The sequence below is a fragment of the Sclerotinia sclerotiorum genome, genomic scaffold, assembly GCF_000146945.2.
Source record: "Sclerotinia sclerotiorum 1980 UF-70 scaffold_8 genomic scaffold, whole genome shotgun sequence".
Taxonomy (NCBI): domain Eukaryota; kingdom Fungi; phylum Ascomycota; class Leotiomycetes; order Helotiales; family Sclerotiniaceae; genus Sclerotinia; species Sclerotinia sclerotiorum.
Window position 1 is genome coordinate 599352 of NW_001820828.1, and position 21643 is coordinate 620994.

Consider the following 21643-nt stretch of genomic DNA (forward strand, 5'->3'; position numbering starts at 1 on the left):
ACGGGCTGTTCAAAGAGGTGCATAGGTCCGGATATTAGTCTTTAACGCATGATTAAAACGAAGAAATGTTGGAATTTGATCTTGGTATTTGGGTGGGATTTAACCAGGCGTTCTAGCGTGTAGGACAGATATGGGAGCGGCAGCATGTTGCCGCACTGGGAGTTTCGGCGTGCTTTTAATCACGATACATTTTCCGGAGTCACTGGATTTTCTTTAAACTCTTTGGTACTTTCGCTTTATACCCTTTGGGCAGGCCTTTATCAATGCATAGGACGGTAGAAGGGTGGAATTTTCAAGCTTACTTGGCAAGAGCTTCCATGGCGATAAAAATAAATACGTTAAGGCCGACTTGTAGGCAATCGGTCAATTTCAAGGGAAAATATGGTGTTAGGCGAGGGAAATAGGTATATTGTACATGTACAGCGAAACAGCATTCAAAGCATAGGACGGAGTTTCATACCAATAGTTAGAATTCTACAGCAGTCTTCGACAAAACATATTCTTCATTACTAGTGGTTGTGAGTCTTGAAGATGATTTTTTTCTCCAATTCGAGCGCGATGCGACGGCAAATGCAAGATATGCGACGAAAGATACTCGGTATTACGATTAGAGTTGCAAAAATGCACAGAAATAGACTAAAGATTTTATCCAGCCGGCCCCTCCAGTAATGACACCAAATTCTCGAACCACTTTGGAAAATTCCTATCACATCGGAATACCTCGAAAGAGACGGGAGAACATGCATAACACTAGATTAAAAGCGTCTGGGCGTGCATATGCGGTGACATGGTTCGCGATGACTGTGGTGATTCATTTGAAGCCACCGTTCGCCTTGTTTTTTTTTAAAGGTGTGCGCCTCTGTGCCCGGGGGGTCAGATGACGCATTGGTGGCTGGTCCTAGTGAACCAATCATGTGTATGTGGCGAGTATGATTAATCATGTGTTACAGGGCTTAAACTTTTTCCTCGCCTCGTACCATGTTAGAGGTTGTCTTTGGTTTTGGATGTTAGAGCCCCTTTTCAAGCGAAAGGGCTAACTTCCCCGCGTATGATTTGTATTTCACTAGTTCGTGACTTATTACTCGTAGTATCTTTCTTTATCATACAACCTGCCCAACCAAGTGTTGAGATTTTGTTGTTGACTTAAGATCGGACAGGTACTTGGTCATCATCGTCCATGTGTCTTCCTCCAAGAGGATCGTCGAGATCTCTTTGGTGCTCATCGACGGATTCGCTATGAACTAATACACTGAATCATGCAGAAACTATTGGATGGCGAATAGATAATTACTGCGCTAAACTATCATGGAGATCATTTGAACGAGTCAAATAAGAATATATGATAAGGTTTTTCATGGATTGTCATGATGAGATGTTACCAGTAGCTAGGCGCCGCCGTTATCTTAGCTCATGGTAAAATGCCAAGATCTATTACCTAAAACCGTCGAGTGAGGGCATAACCTTGACAAGGCTTGTCGGTGGTGAGATATAAACTTTCACGGATCTTCACCACGTCTCATCCTGACTCTTGTTGCTATAAAAGGAAAGACGACTCTAAGGCCGGATCTGATATGCTCAAGGCTTGTGGGTCAAATTCATCCGCTGTAGAGTCACTCTAGACAAAGTACGACTTCCGAGGTGCGGGATGCCAGCTTTGACTAGATTAACACTAGAAAGATACTCTTGAGAGTAAAATAATACCATTCTGGAATCACATATTCTTCCTGCGCAGAAAGTGACTTGAACGTGACAACTTGATCACTCGGTATTGAAATTTCAAACCTGACTTCAGATGCTTGAACAATACCAGATGGGTTGACATTGCGATAGTACGAGTACCAGTACTCCATGAGCAATTGGTGCTTTATATATTCGAAATATCGCATGGTGTTGAGAATAGCTTCCATGCACTAGCGGCGGGAACCTGACAGCAGCTATTTTAGTGTAGTTGTCACGTGATTCTATCTCAAACTTTTGTTGCATATCTGGAAGGAATGGGGGACAGGGTTGGTTGTATTGCCCTAGTTCCTCAGAAAAACAGAGATACAAGACTTCTGTATCAGAGATTCTGGCATCTTCCATCTGCCCTCCCTCTAACAGTATTGAGGAATGATATTCTTTCCCATTGACTTTGGGATGCAAGTAATTGACGAAACGAGAGCTGGGGCGTAACAACACATCAACAAACTTTCGGACGGCAGAGTCGGCTTGAGCGTTTCTTATGCAGAGGGCCCAATGCAGAAAACTTTGCCTGCACTAACGGAATAGGTACGCTTGCTTGAGTCAGTCTCATGCATTTTCACTACAAATCGAACGATTTATAGTCCAGACCTTGGAACCCTATCTATCCTATGCTTGGTATTAGTAGTGCAACGTACTCCATTTGTGCTATATTCTCTGGTACAAGAGTAACTAACCCAATAACTAGCGGCTTTAGCTCTAGAAAGATTCCCGGGTGCGCAATACCTCTCATCGCACATTAAGCGAAATCACATCACAATTAATGATTTTTTAACCTTTTTATATCTTAATATAAACAAAATATCATAATGATTTATTAAATATCATGAAACAAATCTCACCACTTTTTTAAAACTACACTTTCTGATCTTCAGAACCATTAAGTTCCAGATCCGACGGATTTCTTGGGTTGGAATCATAAAACGGTAAGTTCTCTTACTATAATGTGGGAGTGGACGTTAGGCTTTGACGATAGGGCTCTACCTTAGTTTCTTTGAGTGAATTCTTGCCAGTAAAAAGCAAAGATATGCAAATAAATGGTTGAATACTTCGCGTACAGCATCAGTAAGTTGGACTTAGTGCCGATTAAGAGATCGGGGGAAGCAAAGGCATATTCCAGCGCTGCCATGATCATGAACTATTAGCAATACTATATGAAGTTTATCTTGACACTGCTTGGTGCTGCCTAAAACCTGTCCCGAATGACATAAAACTTCCATTCTCCCGGTAAATGACACTTGTATCCCACTTTATTCACGACTTTCAAACCTGATTCTGATACTTCATTATTATCAGTTATGGAAACTAAACATAACAATTCCTTTTTAATTTGGAATTCAAGTTCTTCGAGAGATATCTAACTCTGCACTATCTCAAACTGAATCGAAAAATGTTAAAAACATTCAAATCTGAGTAGTAGCAGGACTACCGTGTTACAAATCGAGTATCCTCCTATCTTCAAGATGCATCCTATCCAATCACTTCTTCAAATGACCGCAAACCTCTTCCTAGAATTCAGGAAACGAGGGAATCGTGTAAACTCTATATCAAAGTTACCCATTGCCCAAAACCATTAGATATTCCATCGAAAATCGGCGTGCTAATTGTAGCGATATATGATAAGCTTTGTGGCATGCGGTAGTCCCCCTTGCCACCGCGAACAGCAGCTGTCCAGCCAACATGAGCCTACAACGATGTTGCCTGCATAGAGTCTTATTTTGGGGCATTTACTTCCTTGATAGGAAGCCCAATATGATACATGGCCTATAAGATAGTAAACGCAACTGGGAAAGTCGGATCACCGGCAGCAATTATCGCCCTAAATATTTTCTATATAAATCGGACCATCCACAGGAATTAGCTGCTTGACTCCATTGAATATTGAGTGAATAAAAATTTATGATATGCTTAAACTTTTGTTAACAACGTTCTTATCAATATTGTGGCCAGAAATCATTCACCTCAGTCAATACTTAAACTGGAAAGGCTAGAATCTGCTCAAAATGAATGGCCTTGTTAGGATGATATAGCAATTAGGTCCTCCACACATGGCTATTTTTTGAGCTCCGATATTCCTCCAAATTGGCTACAATTACTGGAGAGCGTTCTATAAGCTTTGATAAAGAGGCCCCCTAGGGGCCCTAGATATCTTTTTCCTGCGCGATTTCTTTCATACCCTTATATTGGGCTTAGTTGTAACTAAAGATCGGAAGATTCTATAGCGAGTTGATTGTGAGCGAGACGGGATAACGAAAATTAGTAAGAAAACGTGACTTGTCCATATTGAAAAAATGATATGCCTCCTAAATTCAGAACATCATCATAAGCAACTGTGAAACGCATGAGTCGTGAGCCTGGGTAGGTACATAATGCTAGGACGCCCCAGAACGGTGCAGAGAGTAGACTCACCACTTGGAAAAGACGATTTGCATTCCCTGATTCCCTATCCACTTGCGGTACTAACATGATGCATCAGAGCCCAAGCCGATTGAACTTGTGAACGTAGCTGACCGGGGAATATCGGCTTCTAGAACTAGACCTGAGCTGGTAGTTCTTTCTTAAACCACATTTAATTTCCCCAGCCTTTCCCAGTGAATGTGTACGTTACAATCCCCAATTCGGTGACTCGGAACGGAAGCATCTTCACCGCAAGTTCGACAGCGGGCGTGCGCAAACACGATATTCCAGTCTACTGGCCCGATGATGACAGACCAGACATCAGTCTCTCCTCTCAATATCTGGGCACGTTCTGGACTTCCAACTTTGCCTTGCCAGGATCAAGATTCCAGATTCATTAGAGAATTCAAGCCCGCATGCATTGGTTTGAAGATTGGCATAGGTGTGGAAATATTCGAGATGTTGCAAGCTGGACTTCCATCTTACATTTTGCATCGCTCTCATCTGACCATCTTGGAGTGCTTGTCCGAGCGTACAGCTTTCCATATTAGTGGATACCATATCTCCCCTGTAAAAGTGCCATCGAATCGCTGGTATTGAAAGTACTGCACGTATCATTGTTGAATGGTGGAAATGCAATGATGCATCCATGACAAAATGATGAAGTGTTCTTGCAGAAAATATGGAGGTGTGGGTGGATGGCCAAGGGTCTGCAAATTTGACGTGGTAGCCACTCACGGTGCCGTAAGCGATCAAAACGCGTCGATCAAACGTTTGTATCGATAACAAAAAAAAATACAAACTCGAGACGTTGACGCTAATTGACGGCTGCTAATTCTGCATCCCCTTCCGGAACTGGTGAGGCATAAGAAAGAAAGCGTGTAGGAGCCTGGAACGAAACGCTGGACGGGATTATCTTCCAGAATTCCTAGCCATACAGTATGTACTCGTACAGCATGTTGTCCCGCACATTGTGCTGCAATACGGAGTTGTTTTTCGACGCGCCATGCTGCATTGTGTAGGCTATAGATGTACAATGCAACCACATCTTCGAGGTACTAGCATTCGGTGTCACTCACTTCGTGTCGACCCATGTACGGCGGAACCAAAAAAGTTGTGATGACACCAAGATATCGAAGTCAACGGCATCCAATTATGCAAATACTGAGGGTACCCAGGTTGTCAAATTGGTTATGCAAGACAAGGAATAAACAAAGTGCCCTCCTGTAACACAACACGAATTCGGCTTTCTTATCCGTGAAGTAATGTTACAACGTTCTTTTGCTTCCTCCAGTTAGCGCATGGATGAAAAACTTGCTTTTTTTTTCTCCGACTCGATGATTATCCTCGTGGTGTGTATTTTTATTTATTTTGTGGATGTTGCCGTTTGTTGCCGTTTGTTGGATTGCTCGCATGAATTTGAGGGCATGTGACTTTCTGTCTGATGGCATGGATGAAAGCAACAAGGGTATCTGGCTTGGATCAGAAAAGTTGCCAGTCGTCGGAAATTAATTTTTTTTTCCTTATGCTTTGAGAGGTTGACAACTCAATCGTTTATCACGTCTCTCCTCAATGCCCCTTCCTCGCCACTCGATAACCGAGCAATGCATCAGGGGCAACTCAAGTACAAGCCTACACGCGCTTGATATTGCGCATAGAAGCGTACCATAGAGCCAAGCGGCTAGCAGAGGGTTCTTTCTCCTTGGTAAACACATCCATTTCTGTCCTAGCTTTTCACCCCTTTCCATTGGCGACATGGGAAGTTACATGTACTTCTCCTAAGTGAGAATATGTATTGATATACATTGTACCCATGATTGATGAGGATGTACTTGGTCTCTGAAGATTTTATCCGCGTTTGTCATGAGACTTGTGATCACGAGATCACAGTAGCTCATGACTCTCGATGTCGAACTTTCCTCATTACCATAGGATGGTGTTACCCGTTTGAATACGAAGTACCATCTAGGTTCGAGTCCTAACTCCGGCTTCCTGGTGGAGTGGTTATATATTCGTTTCCATTTTCGTAGTGTTTCCCGGTCGCTATCTTTCAAGCCATATTATTGCAGTAGGTGAACCGCTAAATTTGATTGAAACATCGAGGAACGAAGCGTTCAGGGCGTAAATTATTGCGGGCCTGTTCTGAAGTTCTGTCTCATGAGTGCACACATCATCGTTATCCCCGAAAACAAAAAAAAAGGACGATGAATGATGCCATGTATTCGTATAATAGGCATAAAGTTCTTTCATGCATGAGTAAAGGGCTAGTGATGGTGCTTGCGATGACGCCAGAATGGTTCTTGCTGCAGATAGTTCTCGTTACCGGGAGGAGATAATACATGATGTTATGTAGAGAGAAGAAGATGTAGAAAGAAGGATAGAAAAGATCTTTTACAAAGTGCGGGGACATGGTCTCTTTTATGTGCATTCATTATTCAGTTGGCACGCTAGGTTGGTTGTTTATTAGTTCGTCGCTGGTGCACAGGGTCGTCGTCGCTACTCTGCTAGACTAAAAGTATATCGTCGCCTTATCAGGGCAGATACCTGCTTGACCACGGCCTTGATATTCGCCGTTTATCCGTTGTAGTTGATACAAATTTCAACGCGATAAAGGCGTAGTTTCTTCTTATCAATTCCAAATACTCGATTGCGTTGCTCTTTTATTTTCAAAATCAATATAGTATCGATACTATTGCTGAAGACAGTTTGGCCTGGCTATACCGGGCTTCTACGATGAAAATGATAACGACGATACACATTGCCCACGAAGATGGCTTATGAATATCACCGTGGCACGTCGAAGACATGCGGTTATTCCAGGGGGTCTTCCTAGTTATATTGCATATTCCGTATGTGCCCAGCTTCCCCGCACCACGCTCAGCACTGGCGCGAAGCGGCAACTCGATTTTGATAGTTACTTAACACATAGTGAGTACCAAGCAAGGCCGAAACAAATGAGGAAGGGATATTGAAAGATCAGTTTCTTTTTGGGTTGGGGAGTCTGAATGTAGGGCATTTAGACATAACAAATATAAGAACTTATGCGACGTACTCTATAGCCTTGTAGTGGTCATTTGTCAAAGTGAAGGTATTGCAGTAAATTGATTTGATACATTTAATAACGAGCATCCGTTTAGATGGGATGATACAATTCAAAGTAAGAACTTGCGATGGACTCGCAATGCCCACGTCTCACAGATCATCCTCCTTTCCAACAATATTTATGTATACCTCCATAATCACTCCTCGTTCCTTAGGATAAGTCTGCTTCACCCTCCAATTTCCAAAAATATTTACATATATTTCCATGACCGCCCCCCATTCCCTGGCAAATAATCTGCTTCCCCCATCCATTCCCAAAACCTTACAACTATCTCACAAATTTATCAACAAGAGATCCACTCCTATAAATAATCCAAAGCGCACGTCGATCAAACATGAGGATCGCAATAAAACACAGCGCAAAACCTCACCGCGAACACGAGACGAGGTCCAAAACTAACTTCTACACAGAAAAAGAGCAAAAACATAATGGCATTCAAAAGCCAACAGCTACATGCATATAAATATATACACATAGATTCCATAACACATCTGAGCACTCTGATAATAATCCTTGATGATCCCCTGAATTCCTCTCGCTTTGGCATATAAGCTCGCTTAATTTCTACATATGTCCTTACATATCTTTCATCCTTACCTATATATACACACATATGAGCACAACCAACTGAGCAAAATAACAAGTGAAGTTAATAATACATAGATACATCCATCCATCCCCTTGCACTTCCCCCTACACTTCACTGTACCTCACATTTATTTCATCACCTCCCATCACCTCCCATCACCTCACCTCACCTCACCTCACCTCCCATCACTTCATCTCACCACACACTCTATAAACATATCCGTTCAAATCACAGGACTCCCACAACCATGAGTTCATGAACCTCTGCACACGTAAGAACCGTGGACTAATTACGAGGAGAGGACGAATATACCAGTTAATCAATAAGAGTATAAATAGAAAATATCATCACCGAGTAATTATCACAGAGCGTAACCATAACCGTCTTATGATCCAAAGTCCTCTTACAATATGCATTACTTGATAACTACCATTCATGCAGTTGAGACTAGAGTGGCTCGACGGGGAATCGATATATGGTATGCCTGCATGTACTGGTATCATAGCAGACCGATCTATTCATTGAACCTATGTCCAATGTTCATAAAATTACACCCTGCGAGCAGTTTTATTATGATCTTTACGAGAAGAAACATTTTTCCTATCCACGATATTCCATTTCCAACTGGAATTAATTCATGTCCTCCGCCATGATCATCCAATGCCATATTTATGCCTTTCCCTTCCTATTTCTCACGTAGCCTTTTCCTTTCCTTTACCCGCAAAATCTATGATTTTCTTCTTTCCGAAATCCCTCGCTTTCTTCCACTTGCAATAAAGCACCACCACGTCCTTCAGCATTACGAATAGACATCCTCCCACTACACTTCTGGCCCATTTATGTTGTAATAACCCTGGTTTGCCGTTCCTCGTTCTGATCCATATAGACGGTAATGCGTATTTGAGCGCATCGCCCATAATGCTTGATATTGCAGGGAACAACATTGCACCCATAAACTGGAATGATAAGCTATGTGTACTGACATTTCGACGGACTCCCCAATCATTCTCGTTTGCGTTCGCGCGTTCTTGGTCGCCCCCATTTTGATGTTGATTTCCATTTCGATCACCGGCGGGTGCATGTACATGATCATCTGGAGGAACCAAATTTCCGTCTTGATCCCTCACTTCATCGACAATCTCCACCTCAAAATTCAGGAACCCCTCTTGTCCTCTGCGCTGTTCCAAGGCGATTTGTTCTGCAGTTTCGCCTTCTCGTGGTTTGCGCTGAATAGCCAAATCCCATCTCTTCTCTAAGTCGTAAAACATGTGATGATATAGTGTGTTGTATGCTAATCTGACGTAGGGAAGTAGCGCAAATGTGCGACCTGGGGATGGAGGCCATGAAGTGATGTTTTTGTTGTCGGGGCTAAAGAGAAAATACTAAAGAAATATTAGCAAATTGAGCTTCAAATTATACTTTTGAATCAACGCTTTATTTCAGACATTCGACAGGTGATACCAGAGATTTACCTACAGTGACAGGAACTATAGTAAAAACAGAATCCGCAATTTTTGTCCGTGATAATATGAGAGTTGGTGCGATTAATGGAAGCCCTATTGCTGTTCTCCAACTTGGTACCGCCATGAACCCACCACCGAGAAATGGAAATAAGTATTTGGTCATAATTTGACTGATGGGTAACTGTATGTAATCCCCAAGGATACGACGGTCTAAGAAGTCGTCATAATGCTCTAGAGTGATCCTTCGAGCCTCATCCGCACCAAATATCAATGCCAGACTGTTAACGCCAAACAGTAGGGATCCGGAATAGACGCAACTAAAGACTGCACCAGCCGCTGTGGGAAGGACCAAGTGTTTCGCCATGCGGTGCAACTTATCCACTGTCAAGACTAGGTAATCTTTGGGCTGATCAATTTTAAGTTGGTACTTGCAGACTGGGCAGACGATTTTGGGAGCCATCTCCTTGTCTGCGGACACTGCAATCCATTCCATTAAACATGATTCGTGGGCCTCCAAAGAACAGGGACATGGAGATCGCCATGGTGAAGTTTGAGGTCCATCGTCTGCATCATCCATTTGACATATCCAACAGGTTCTCACTTCACGAGGTGAGATATCCACCCGTTGCGCTTCATCGGACTGCGTAGAGTTATCGGATTGAGGTTGGTTTAGGATATGAGCTTCGTTTGATTCTTCAACTATAGGGAGGGTAGTCTCTGTAGAGTTGTCGGAGGATTCCTGGTTTGACTGTTCGACGCGAACTGGATCGATTCTATCTCGCACTTTTGGAGGAGCTGGGTATGCTGATTCCATTTTCGCAATTCGGAGGAGTGATTGATGATCGTTGAGACTTGAGGAGGAAGACGGGTATTACCACATTGCTTGAGAAAAGGATGGGTAGAGAGGTTCTAGAAAATACTAAACATAGGTGCTGATTTTGACGGGAGGGTTTTTTAATGACAATGAGTAATACACTACAGTCACTGGTGGCCTTCTTGTTGCATATGAAGCAGAAGGTTCAATGCCGCCCGCCTCGGTTTATTGACAACGCCACAACATGTCAACCTTTTTCAGCCACAGTTGAACCCTTCAGCCTTGTTTACCATCATATCTTAAACTATTAACCAATTAAAGATGAGACACTTTTGTAAATCATATATATCATATTTCATTTTGTCTCGGAGACTGAAGCCCAAAAATTTATAGGCGGTACGGTAATCTAACAGAATATAGCTCGTGTTCAACTACAACTTCCGTCTTCACTACAATCATACATACATATTATCATTTCTTTACTCATCTCATATATTTTGACAAACCACGGAGCCATCAAAATGATTTTTACTATCTCTCCCCTTGTTTATCCTACCGCATAATCTGGCTCATGAAAAAAGAAAGAGGCAGAGAGAAGCGCTAAGACTTTTAATTATGGGCTTCAATATTCTCATTTGGGCCATTCCCCGCGAATGAGCGAGACTTCTTTGAGCGCAAGCGTATTGCTAATAATCTTTTATCTACGCGTATTGGTAACATAGTCCGTACCATATGCCAATCCTGGAAACGCGGTAGGATCAAGTTTTCAAGCGAAGATTATGATTACTGTACTCGTAGTATGATTTGTTTATGCGGAGTATCAAAAAGGTTCTCATCATGTTGGTAGGCTATTTTAACCAATAGCTAAGTCACCAGTAGTTTGATGACGATACTGTAGTAACTGTACTGATGGAGCACATGACCTGGAAGAGAGTAAAACATGGAATAACTGAGCATCTCAATATGTAATACTCGAGTAGATGAGGTTGGAAATAAAAATGCCTTTTCTTGTTTTGTTTGGCAGATTATAAGGTTAACCTTACGGAAGCACATCATCTCTCGGGCCTTTACCCTTATCTACCCCAATTGTACCAATCCATTCACTATCAAATTAGTGGAGATCCGCCTTTTAGCCTTTACCTTCTCTCTCATAATGCTCTTTCTCTCTTAAACCCCTCTTTCTCATTTGCATCTTCAGCTTTTTGTTCTCCCTGGGTGTGGTTTTTTGTATTGCTCCGACTGCAATAATTTGCAGTCATACGAGCAATGAAATCTAGAAGGCGCCTTCTTTTGGCTGTCCGTTTGACTGTGTCCTCGATAATAGTTACCGCCATATTATTGTTTGCCCGCCACAGTACTCTGAATGTGACATCATTTTTGGGATCACCAGCACCATTTCACAATGCTTTTGGATATGAATATGTCGAAGTAGATGATGATCTAGTCAGGGAGGATCCCATTTCAGCACATCACTGTAATGTCACAGAAAACTTCGACTGGCTGGGCAAGTACAACTTATCATTCCCTTTGAAAGTAGCCCACCGAGATATTGTCGCAAAACCTAATCATGGAGCGAGACCGTCAATCACCACCATTGATGAGTCCTTATTCGACAGCTAAGAGATTTTTCGGCACGGAGAGCTTTCAACCGAAAGAATCGTCGACTACTGCTCCCCAATCACTCTCGAAGTACCTTATCCTCCAATTCACAAAATCGACGCTTCGCACATGATATTTGGTCTACAGACCACGGTAAAACGTCTTCGAGATACCAAGCCGCATTTAGCACGATGGTTGCCCAACACCGGCGCTCGTTTGATTGCAATAGTGAAAGAAAGTGAAGAAAAACTGGCATCCAAATCGGAAATGGCTCGACTTCAGAAGGAATATCGTAAAGCAGGCATGGACGTCACAATAATATCACCCGTCAAGAAAGAAGACTTTTTCAATCAACGATATTTCTCCTTGATAGACCTAATGTATGCGGCTCGCGACAAGAAAACAAAATGGACTGTCTTAATAGACGACGATACATTCTTCCCCTCCCTTCGTGCCCTCCTCGATGAACTTGCCCTTCACGACCATACCCAACCTCAATACATTGGCGGATTATCCGAGAACTGGGCTGCCGTGAGAATGTACGGGCTCATGGCATTTGGAGGGGCAGGAGTTTTTATTTCCACGCCGCTAGCTAAAATTATCCATGAAAATAACGAAGAGTGCGAAAACAACATGCGACTCACCTCCGGAGATTCACTGGTGATGGACTGCATATATGGACATTCCAAAGTTCAGCTCAAGGCAGTAGCTGGACTTTCTCAGATCGATTTCGTGGGAGACCATTCTGGATTCTATGAGAGCGGGAGAAGAGTATTATCTCTACATCATTGGAAAGCAGGATCTGCGACCAAATATCCCTACGAAATGGACAAGATGCATCTAGTATCAGACGTGTGTGACGAATGTTTTCTGCAACGTTGGCAATTCAAAAATGATGTTGTCCTTACTAATGGCTTCAGCATTGCTAAATATCCCATTGGTTCGTTAGAACGAGGGGCGAGGAGTGCATTAAGTAATTCGGCAATGCTAGATGGAGCTGTCGATTTGAGGAGAACAGAAGTGACTTGGGATGATAAGAATATAGATGTTGAGCATAGCCTAGCGCCCACAAGACCAGAATTGAGCAGGGAGCAGAAGCTTAGCTGGAAATTTCTGGATAGCTTTCTGGTGGAGAAGGGACGTGTTGTTCGACAGATATATGTGAGAAAAGGAGTCGAGGGAGAGGGAAAAGGAGATGAAGTTCTAATTCTGAATTGGAGACGAGCCAGAAAGAATCACAGTGGAAGAGGAAAGAAAAATCAGTGATCGATTTTGCTGAAAGAAGGAAAGAGTAGCCAGAATTTCCTTTTTGGTCATTCGATATACACTCCAATAATGCGGACATAAATTTGGCATCGACAAGGCGTTTGGGTCAATGATGATGATGATTGTAGGAATTCTGGACGGAAAATTGGATATTATGATGATTTGGAATAGGTACCTATGATAATGTATAAATTTCACCCATATGGATATAGCAAATGAGAAAGGACTTTGGAAATTAGGATATCTTTTGGATACCTAGGAAATGGGGGAGGAGGGATTAATAAGGGATTGATTATATATGTATATATTTTTCTATAAATATGTATAGATATATGTACATAGATATAACTCGGAATATAAAAACATCACAACGTTCATCTAACCTCCCACTCCTACTACTACTAGAATGATTCTCCAATACCTCTCCTCATTACGTTGGTACTCAACCAATCGGTCATTCTAATCTTACCTACTAAAGTCTTCGCTAGAAATGGATAGATATGATCAACCTATGTAAATAAAAACTCATATTTCTGCACCATTTTTTCTTTTTCTTTTTTCTTTTGTTGCACATCTGGAAATGCCGAAGTTATCCGCTCCTGCGAGGAATTGTTTTTGTGTTTATTTGGGAGAGGGGTGTTGTCATTGTGGCGATATTGGTGGGTTTGTTATGTTATGTTATGTGTGTGTTGGCGCGAGTACTCCGAATGGTGTTTGGTGAAGGGCAGGGAAAGAAGTTCGGGAAGTCGGATTTATGGTTCATGGCTTGATGGGAATTTGAAGATGAAATGTGAAATGAGATGAGAAATGAGATGAGGATGGGATTACAGTGGGGTGATACGGTGATTAAATGGTTGAGGTGGGAAAGATGGGATGGGATGGGATGGGATGGGGTATGATCGGGGATGAGATGGGGTTATAAGTAGACTACCGGTGATTAATATCTAGAACGAGATATATTTTTCGATGTTTGGTTTGATGTGATATAAAAAAGAGCTTGAGGATTTTTAAGTTTTCTTCGAGATGAGACTAACATCGGGTGAACAAACCCCTTCATCAGGTATCAGCTTACAGCCATACATATAATTGGTCAGATCGGTCACCGTATACATCACATAGGTATGATAATTATTTCTCATGCAATACACTTCAATCCTCAAAAATTCTCTTTTGCGGCTCAAGGTTTGGAATTCACTCCGATTAATATCCCACAATTAGACTTGCTCTCATTCACCCATTCAGGTGATAGGACTTGCAAGTTCCTCCGTTTGGAAATGAATAAAGTGGATGATGGAGCGATGCGCACCAATAATCTGGAGAACGCTTCGGGGCACAGCGGGGTTAATGGCGGGGTCCTTCCTCGTGTACCTGGGTATCGTTCTGAAATTGTACTAGGTATGTGACAGTGAATGAATGTTATGATCTCGTGCCCCTCCATGAATTGAACTTGTTGGTTTGTAATTCTGCTTTTCTATTCCAATAACTTTCTGTTTCCATCCTTTCCGAGCATTCCTGACCATCTTGCACATCTACTCCCTACACATCTCTAGATTCCTAAGCTTGTAAATCAGCAGCAATTCATATCGACAGCTTCCTGCTCGCACACCTTCTACCTCTTAAGAACCTTCTTTTACAATGGCTGGTATTGTACCTGTCGCGAAGTCTCTCAAAGACATCTACACAGAAGATGCTTTGGCGGCGCAAACCGTTAGATGGGATAATCTTCTAAAGCAATTCAAGAGCAATTACGGGCACGATGCGCAGTTTGTTTCGCGATCCCCGGGTCGTGTCAACATTATTGGCGAGCATATCGATTACTCTTTATACTCTGTCCTACCTATGGCAATAACTGCAGATGCCTTACTTGCAGTTTCCACCCAGACCGACGAATCCGACTCGACTAGTACAACATTCAAGGTGCGCGTCTCCAACGTGCAAGCAGATAAATTTCCTGCACATGAATTCGATATACCATTTGATGCTGTGGAGATTGATTCTAAGGTACACGAGTGGACAAATTACTTGAAGTCGGGACTTCGGGGAGCTTTGGAGATTTTAAGAAAGAAACATGGAGACGGTTTCAGACCTAAAAGTATGGAAGTCTTGATGGATGGAACTGTACCTGCAGGTGGTGGATTGAGTAGTTCCGCAGCTTTCACTACAGCTTCTGCTCTTGCAGTCATGTTTGCAAATGGAGAGCAATCGGTTGATAAGACACAACTTACGGAATTGGCAATTGTTAGTGAAAGAGCAGTAGGAGTCAACTCAGGGGGAATGGATCAATCCGCTTCGGTTTTCTCTATTCGTGGCTCCGCATTATACGTTTCCTTTAATCCAACCTTGACAGCAAAACCAGTTCATTTCCCAAAAACAAACCCCGAGCTTACATTCGTTATCGCACAATCTTTTGTCGCAGCAGACAAGCATGTCACTGGCCCAGTATGCTACAATTTGAGAGTTGTAGAATGCAGTCTTGCGGCAGCGTATCTTCATGCGGCTATCAACAAATCTAAAGACCCTCTTCCTGCGGATTCCGGACCACTCGGTGTCTCGCTACACGGATTCCATAGCAAATATTTTGGTGATTCAACCGCACCACTCGAAGAACAACTTTCCGAGCTTATTGAAATCACGAAGAAGACATTCACAAAAGAAGAGGGGTACACCAGGGAGGAAATTGCTTCTGTCATAAATATGACTGTTCCCGAATTGAACGAGCGTTTCACCTCTACCTTCCCCGTCCGCGCCGAGCATTTCAAACTTCGACAAAGAACCCTTCACGTTTTCACAGAAGCTTTGAGAGTCTTAAAGTTTATGAAAGTCCTCGAACATCCCGAATCTTATCTTAAGGCTGACGGTGGTGATTCCACTGAGACTTTCAACAGAAAACTTGGCGACCTAATGAATGAGACCCAAACCAGCTGCAGAGAAGACTTTGACTGTAGCTGTCCCGAATTAGACGAACTCTGTGAAATAGCAAAGAAAGCCGGAAGTTATGGAAGTAGATTGACTGGTGCGGGATGGGGTGGTTGCTGTGTACATTTGGTACCGGCGGATAAGGTTGATGCGGTTAGACAGGCTTGGGATAGAGAATATTATTCAAAGAAGGATTTGACCAAAGAGCAGAGGGAGGCGGCAGTCGTAGTTAGCAAACCTGGTAGTGGAAGTGCAGTTTTTGTTGTTGAAGGTGGAAATGTTGCTTAGACACTGCTTTAGATTAAAGATGATAAATAACCTTGCGGTACCAATACCCAATATAGAATGCATTTCCATTTTTAATTATAGATTTTACAGTAGATTTTATCACCCATCGGAGTTCATGATGGATGTGCATAAATTATGCTAATTTGCATAAATCGCTAGCCTATGAATATACATAAGTCAATCATGCATAATTCTAGAGTACACCTCAATTCGATCATTGTTCCTCGCACCAGAAACATCAAAACACTTCACAAAATGGAAAGTGCTTCAGCAGACGGTACGGGAGGGAAGAAACATGTGCGGCAAACTTCTTCAGGCAGAGGTGAGATTTTTATGTGTTTCATTATTGTTGTTGACGGGGGTTGGAAAGTATCGGGGTTATTCTCTCCACCACATGGGTCTTTTAGGGAGCGAGAGTCGTGGCAGTTTTTCAATTTCGATAGAATGGCGTGATCGTATCTGGGAGACTTGGGTGAGACGAGGAGATTAGGGCCTTCAGTTCTCTTGCGAAGTTCATGCGAGTGCGCGACTTTATTGAATATGGCGGAGGCTGCCTGGCACGTGGCTTCCCATGAAGATGCTATGTTAAAGGTTATCGGTGCCAGTTACTGGATGCAAGTTCACTACTCTATTTATCTTCACAAGGCAGCGTTCGCATGATGAATTTAAGCAAGCGGAATTTGACTGATCGCCCAGCAGCTTTACCTAGACGGCCGACAAGAGGTCCGTTGGATATTAGCGAGTATGTATTACTTCCATATATAGAACGCAAATGCTAAACGTAAATAGTTCTCCTCTGAATAGCCCTTTGTCGCCCACAAATTACATCAATGCTACACATACACGAACACTCTCGCCGGGTGGTTCAGCGCCAAGGAGTCGGACACCTAGGCTTCCATCACCAGGTCCCGGCTCGAATCTATCATCCCACACCTTTATGACAGCTCCCACATCACTTTCACCATCTCAAAACACATCATTTCAATCAACGGTATCAACACTTCAGAAAGATTTCTCCTATCTCCTTCGCCCCGAGATTTATCATCCTCTACCCGTGCTCGAAATCCCCCCGCCCTTTCGTTCCTCCCCAGCTTCGTCCCTCCCGCCTAGCCCTGATATCAATACTCTTTCATCACTCCTAGCAGCGGGATATTTTCGAGCTGCGGCTATTCTTAGTGCCACACTTTTGACATCCAGTCCTGGTCCCGCATCACATGATGAAATTTTTAATCTCTTCTACATACGTCTTGCATGTCTCACACTCTGTAACCAGACACAACTCGCGGCTCAGGAAGTCAAAGCTCTTGAAGATCTTAACGCTGCTTACTATTGGGATGATGAAACTGGCGTACATATGGTAGGATGGGAATTGAGAGTCTTAGCGGTTAGATTGCAGGGTATGGGGTTAGGGGATGCTAGGAGATGTGTTATGGGATATTATGATTTGGCTAGAGATGCTAGAAGTACGTTGACGAAATTGAAGAAGCGAAAAGCAGCTGGTGAGGATATGAATGGGGAGATTGAATTATGGGAAGGCAGGTTGGCGGATTTAGGGATTAGGATTGCAAGTGCGCTCGTTGAGATGGAAGATTTGGTTGGGGCAGGAATGCATTTGAAGACTTTGAAGGTTAATGAAGAGGGAGATGAGGAATTAAGATCTAAGAAAGCATTACTGTGGTTGTGTCTGGGTGATATTGATGCTGCAAAAGAGTGTTTAAAGAAAGGAAACGGAAAGGAATTTATGGCGAGCGAGATAGATGGAACGATCAGAGCTTTGGCATTTGTTGCGGAAGGAAGATATGAGGAGGCTGTTGTGATTTGGGAAGAGCTCATTGCAAACGAGGAAACTACAGCTGGAAAAGGAGAAAAGGCCATGTGGAGACAAAACTTGGGCGTTACATTGTTGTATTTGGGTCGTGGCGATGAGGTATGTAACGTCTTGTCCCCATATCTGTTTCCTGCCTTCTTCCCATTCTCTCAATATCAATCCTGCTACATATCATACTGACAATCCGACCAACAGGCAAGAACCATTTTCGAATCACTGATTGCGGAAGACAATTCATTCCATGCTTTGACTTTCAATCTAAGTACCATCTATGAATTATGTACGGAGAGATCAAGAACGTTGAAGATTGTGTTGGCGGAGAAGGTGGCGGCGATGGTGGATATTGGTCAGAATGAGGGGGTGGTGAGGGGATGGGAGAAGGTTAATGGGGACTTTAAATTGTGAATTTTGGTTTTGCTTGTAGTTTTATTGGCTGTGTGACCTTAGTGGGAAGAGATTAGGGGGGAAGTTCATGGATATTTCAAGTGGTGATTTGTACCTATTTGTTACTTGTCACGTCGACGAAGTAGAGCGAAACCGGTGAAAAGATACTCACCGTCGTAATATATATTAAAAAATTAAAGGTTCTCATATGATGACCTCATCATCGGGGTTTATCCACCCAATATACCCATTGAAAAATCATAAAAAATCATAAAACAGCGAAGTCTGATTGTTGATTGGAGAATTCCTTTATGCACAATTTATGAACAGTTCGTCCTCCAACCAATAATATTGCTTTAAAAGTGAAAGGGACTTTCCTTTCGCTTCCCCACATTTTGCCCCCGATACCGCTAGAAAATCGACACAGTGGACTGAGATTCAATTAAATATTAGATGGAGGGTGTGAATCACAACTTTGGAGCCATAGTTTTTTTTTTAACTTTTCTACAACTCTTCTTCCCACAGAGTTTTCGCGACCATTATACCCCTTTCTCTGAGCAGGAACCAATTGAGAAATACTCAATCTGTTCTTCTAGAGTTAGTTGAGCCCCTTGTATTTACTTTCTTTCCTTCTTCTTTATTCGTTGCCTCTTAGGGGTCAAGTTTGGAACGAATCTACACAATTCTCAACTCGCAAATTGGAAAGTGGTCAAGATGCTTCGTTCGATACCCGCAAGACGTGCCATTCGCACAATCGGCAGTAATTCGAGATGGATGGAGGTTGCTGGTGCGAGGGGCTTGTCGAATCGTGTGAAGGCAGCGGGTGGTATTATGGTGGAGAAGAAAGGTACAAGAGGACAGGCCACTGCTGCCCCTCAGGTTTCTAAGTATGACTTCCCTTTGCGTTCCTATATCTGCGGAGGTTTTTTGCAGGTTGGAGCTTCACCGTCAATCGGGAGTTTGAAAGTGAGTCATTGGGATGAAAGTCAGCTAGCTGACATGTGAATTTAGTCAAGCTAGAGAAAGTCCAAGTCCGGCATTCAACAATGAACCTTCGAAGAATGATTCGCGCAAGGAATTGACGGGACAGGGGCATAAATACTCGGAGATGGATGAGTCGTACGTTATGCACTTTATTCGGCGAGGTGGGCACAACACGGGGCTAATTATGGAATAGATTTATTGGGATGACTGGTGGGGAGATCTTCCATGAAATGATGTTACGACAAGATGTTAAACATATCTGTAAGTTCGCTATTCTGGCTTTTAAAGTCTTGAGCTGACGAGGGAACAGTTGGTTATGCAGGAGGAGCCATTTTACCAGTATTCGATGCGATCTACAACTCAAAACATTTCGAATTTATTCTACCAAAACATGAACAGGGTGCTGGACATATGGCGGAAGGATATGCTAGAGCTTGTGGTAAACCTGGTGTTGTTCTCGTTACATCTGGACCTGGTGCTACCAATGTTATTACCCCAATGCAGGACGCTTTATCTGATGGAACTCCAATGGTTGTTTTCACCGGACAAGTCGTTACAACTGCCATAGGAAGTGACGCTTTCCAAGAGGCTGATATTGTTGGCATCTCAAGAGCTTGCACAAAGTGGAACGTCATGGTTAAGAATATTGCCGAACTTCCAAGAAGAATTAAGGAGGCATTCGAAATCGCTACTTCCGGAAGACCTGGACCAGTTTTGGTAGATTTACCAAAGGATGTCACTGCTGGTATCCTCCGAAAAGCTATTCCTAGCCACCACATTATGCCATCTCTACCCAGTCAGGCCTCAAGAGCAGCACAAGCTATTCAAAAGAAGCAGCTTCAAGCCTCAATTGATCGTGTTGCAAAATTGATCAACATTGCAAAGAAGCCAATTATATACGCTGGTCAGGGTGTTATCTCCCTTCCAGAAGGTCCTAAATTGCTCAAGGAGCTTGCCGACAAGGCATCTATCCCTGTCACAACAACTCTTCAAGGTCTCGGTGGATTTGATGAGCTTGATGAGAAATCTTTACACATGCTTGGTATGCACGGTTCTGCATATGCTAACCTTTCCATGCAAGAAGCCGATCTCATTATTGCTCTTGGAGCACGTTTCGATGATCGTGTGACTGGAAGCATTCCAAAGTTCGCACCAGCAGCAAAGGCAGCAGCAGCTGAAGGTCGCGGAGGTATTGTTCACTTCGAAATTATGCCAAAGAACATCAACAAGGTTGTTCAGGCTACCGAGGCAGTTGAGGGTGATGTTGTTACCAACCTTGCTCAACTTCTTCCGGCTGTTGAGAAGAAATCTATGGATGAGCGTAAAGAATGGTTCGACCAAATTAGATTCTGGAAAGAGAAATTTCCCCTTTCTCACTATGAAAAGGCTGAACCGGATGGACTTATTAAGCCACAAACTTTGATTGAGGAACTCTCAAATTTGACAGCCGATAGAAAACACGAGACCATCATTGCTACCGGTGTCGGTCAACATCAAATGTGGACTGCACAACATTTCAGATGGAGACATCCAAGAACTATGATCACATCTGGTGGTCTTGGTACTATGGGTTATGGTCTTCCAGCAGCTATCGGTGCAAAGGTTGCGAAGCCTGATGCTCTTGTCATCGATATTGACGGAGATGCATCCTTTAACATGACACTTACTGAGCTCTCCACTGCATCTCAATTCAACATCGGCGTTAAGGTCATTGTCCTTAACAACGAAGAACAAGGAATGGTCACCCAATGGCAAAACATCTTTTACCAAGATAGATATGCACATACCCACAGCACTAACCCAGATTTCATGAAATTGGCTGATTCAATGGGTGTACAACACAGAAGATGTATCAAGCCAGATGATGTTAGGGATTCTTTGAAATGGTTGATTGACAGTGATGGACCAGCACTTTTGGAAGTTGTTACCGATAAGAAGGTACCTGTCTTACCGATGGTACCAGCCGGAAATGCTCTACATGATTTCTTGGTTTATGATCCAGGTTCGTACTCACTATTCTAATCCTCGATCCATAATTCCTTCCATAAATTGTATTGATACTAATAATTTCGATAGTGAAAGACAAGGAGAGAAGAAAGATGATAAAAGAGAGGACCTGTGGTTTACATGGATAAACGCCTAGTTTATCTTTTCTTGCAATCTTTTCCTTTTTAAAAAATACCTTTTTGCTTTGAGTTTTTACACAAATGATGGCATCTGCTAAAATCGCGTTTGGGCGTCTTATTCACTGTTCTGGCATGCATGATGGGCG

At 42.8% G+C, this 21643-nt stretch overlaps 8 protein-coding genes across 8 annotated transcripts; 6 read left to right on the top strand and 2 right to left on the bottom strand.

The window, feature by feature from the left end:
- Positions 1-1375: 1375 nt before the first annotated feature.
- Positions 1376-1886, bottom strand: SS1G_06543 (predicted protein; the record flags this gene model as incomplete). Its single annotated transcript, XM_001592253.1, has 2 exons — positions 1376-1385; positions 1702-1886. The coding sequence occupies 2 exons, from the start codon at positions 1884-1886 to the stop codon at positions 1376-1378; spliced, it is 195 nt and encodes a 64-aa protein (XP_001592303.1).
- Positions 1887-4794: 2908 nt separating this feature from the next.
- On the top strand, positions 4795-4923 carry SS1G_06544 (predicted protein; the record flags this gene model as incomplete). Its single annotated transcript, XM_001592254.1, has 1 exon — positions 4795-4923. The coding sequence occupies one exon, from the start codon at positions 4795-4797 to the stop codon at positions 4921-4923; it is 129 nt and encodes a 42-aa protein (XP_001592304.1).
- A 1507-nt stretch (positions 4924-6430) lies between these two features.
- Positions 6431-7223, top strand: SS1G_06545 (predicted protein; the record flags this gene model as incomplete). The annotated part of the gene is made up of 4 exons (XM_001592255.1): positions 6431-6481; positions 6605-6720; positions 6839-6986; positions 7197-7223. The coding sequence occupies 4 exons, from the start codon at positions 6431-6433 to the stop codon at positions 7221-7223; spliced, it is 342 nt and encodes a 113-aa protein (XP_001592305.1).
- A 1298-nt stretch (positions 7224-8521) lies between these two features.
- On the bottom strand, positions 8522-10106 carry SS1G_06546 (hypothetical protein; the record flags this gene model as incomplete). Its single annotated transcript, XM_001592256.1, has 2 exons — positions 8522-9211; positions 9306-10106. The coding sequence occupies 2 exons, from the start codon at positions 10104-10106 to the stop codon at positions 8522-8524; spliced, it is 1491 nt and encodes a 496-aa protein (XP_001592306.1).
- Positions 10107-11834: 1728 nt separating this feature from the next.
- Positions 11835-12971, top strand: SS1G_06547 (hypothetical protein; the record flags this gene model as incomplete). Its single annotated transcript, XM_001592257.1, has 1 exon — positions 11835-12971. The coding sequence occupies one exon, from the start codon at positions 11835-11837 to the stop codon at positions 12969-12971; it is 1137 nt and encodes a 378-aa protein (XP_001592307.1).
- Positions 12972-14606: 1635 nt separating this feature from the next.
- On the top strand, positions 14607-16175 carry SS1G_06548 (hypothetical protein; the record flags this gene model as incomplete). Its single annotated transcript, XM_001592258.1, has 1 exon — positions 14607-16175. The coding sequence occupies one exon, from the start codon at positions 14607-14609 to the stop codon at positions 16173-16175; it is 1569 nt and encodes a 522-aa protein (XP_001592308.1).
- A 255-nt stretch (positions 16176-16430) lies between these two features.
- Positions 16431-18408, top strand: SS1G_06549 (hypothetical protein; the record flags this gene model as incomplete). The annotated part of the gene is made up of 4 exons (XM_001592259.1): positions 16431-16497; positions 16885-16917; positions 17318-18102; positions 18199-18408. The coding sequence occupies 4 exons, from the start codon at positions 16431-16433 to the stop codon at positions 18406-18408; spliced, it is 1095 nt and encodes a 364-aa protein (XP_001592309.1).
- A 693-nt stretch (positions 18409-19101) lies between these two features.
- Positions 19102-21506, top strand: SS1G_06550 (hypothetical protein; the record flags this gene model as incomplete). The annotated part of the gene is made up of 5 exons (XM_001592260.1): positions 19102-19274; positions 19399-19506; positions 19565-19632; positions 19682-21373; positions 21448-21506. 5 exons carry the CDS (start codon positions 19102-19104, stop codon positions 21504-21506), a joined length of 2100 nt encoding a protein of 699 aa, XP_001592310.1.
- Between the last annotated feature and the right edge of the window lie 137 nt (positions 21507-21643).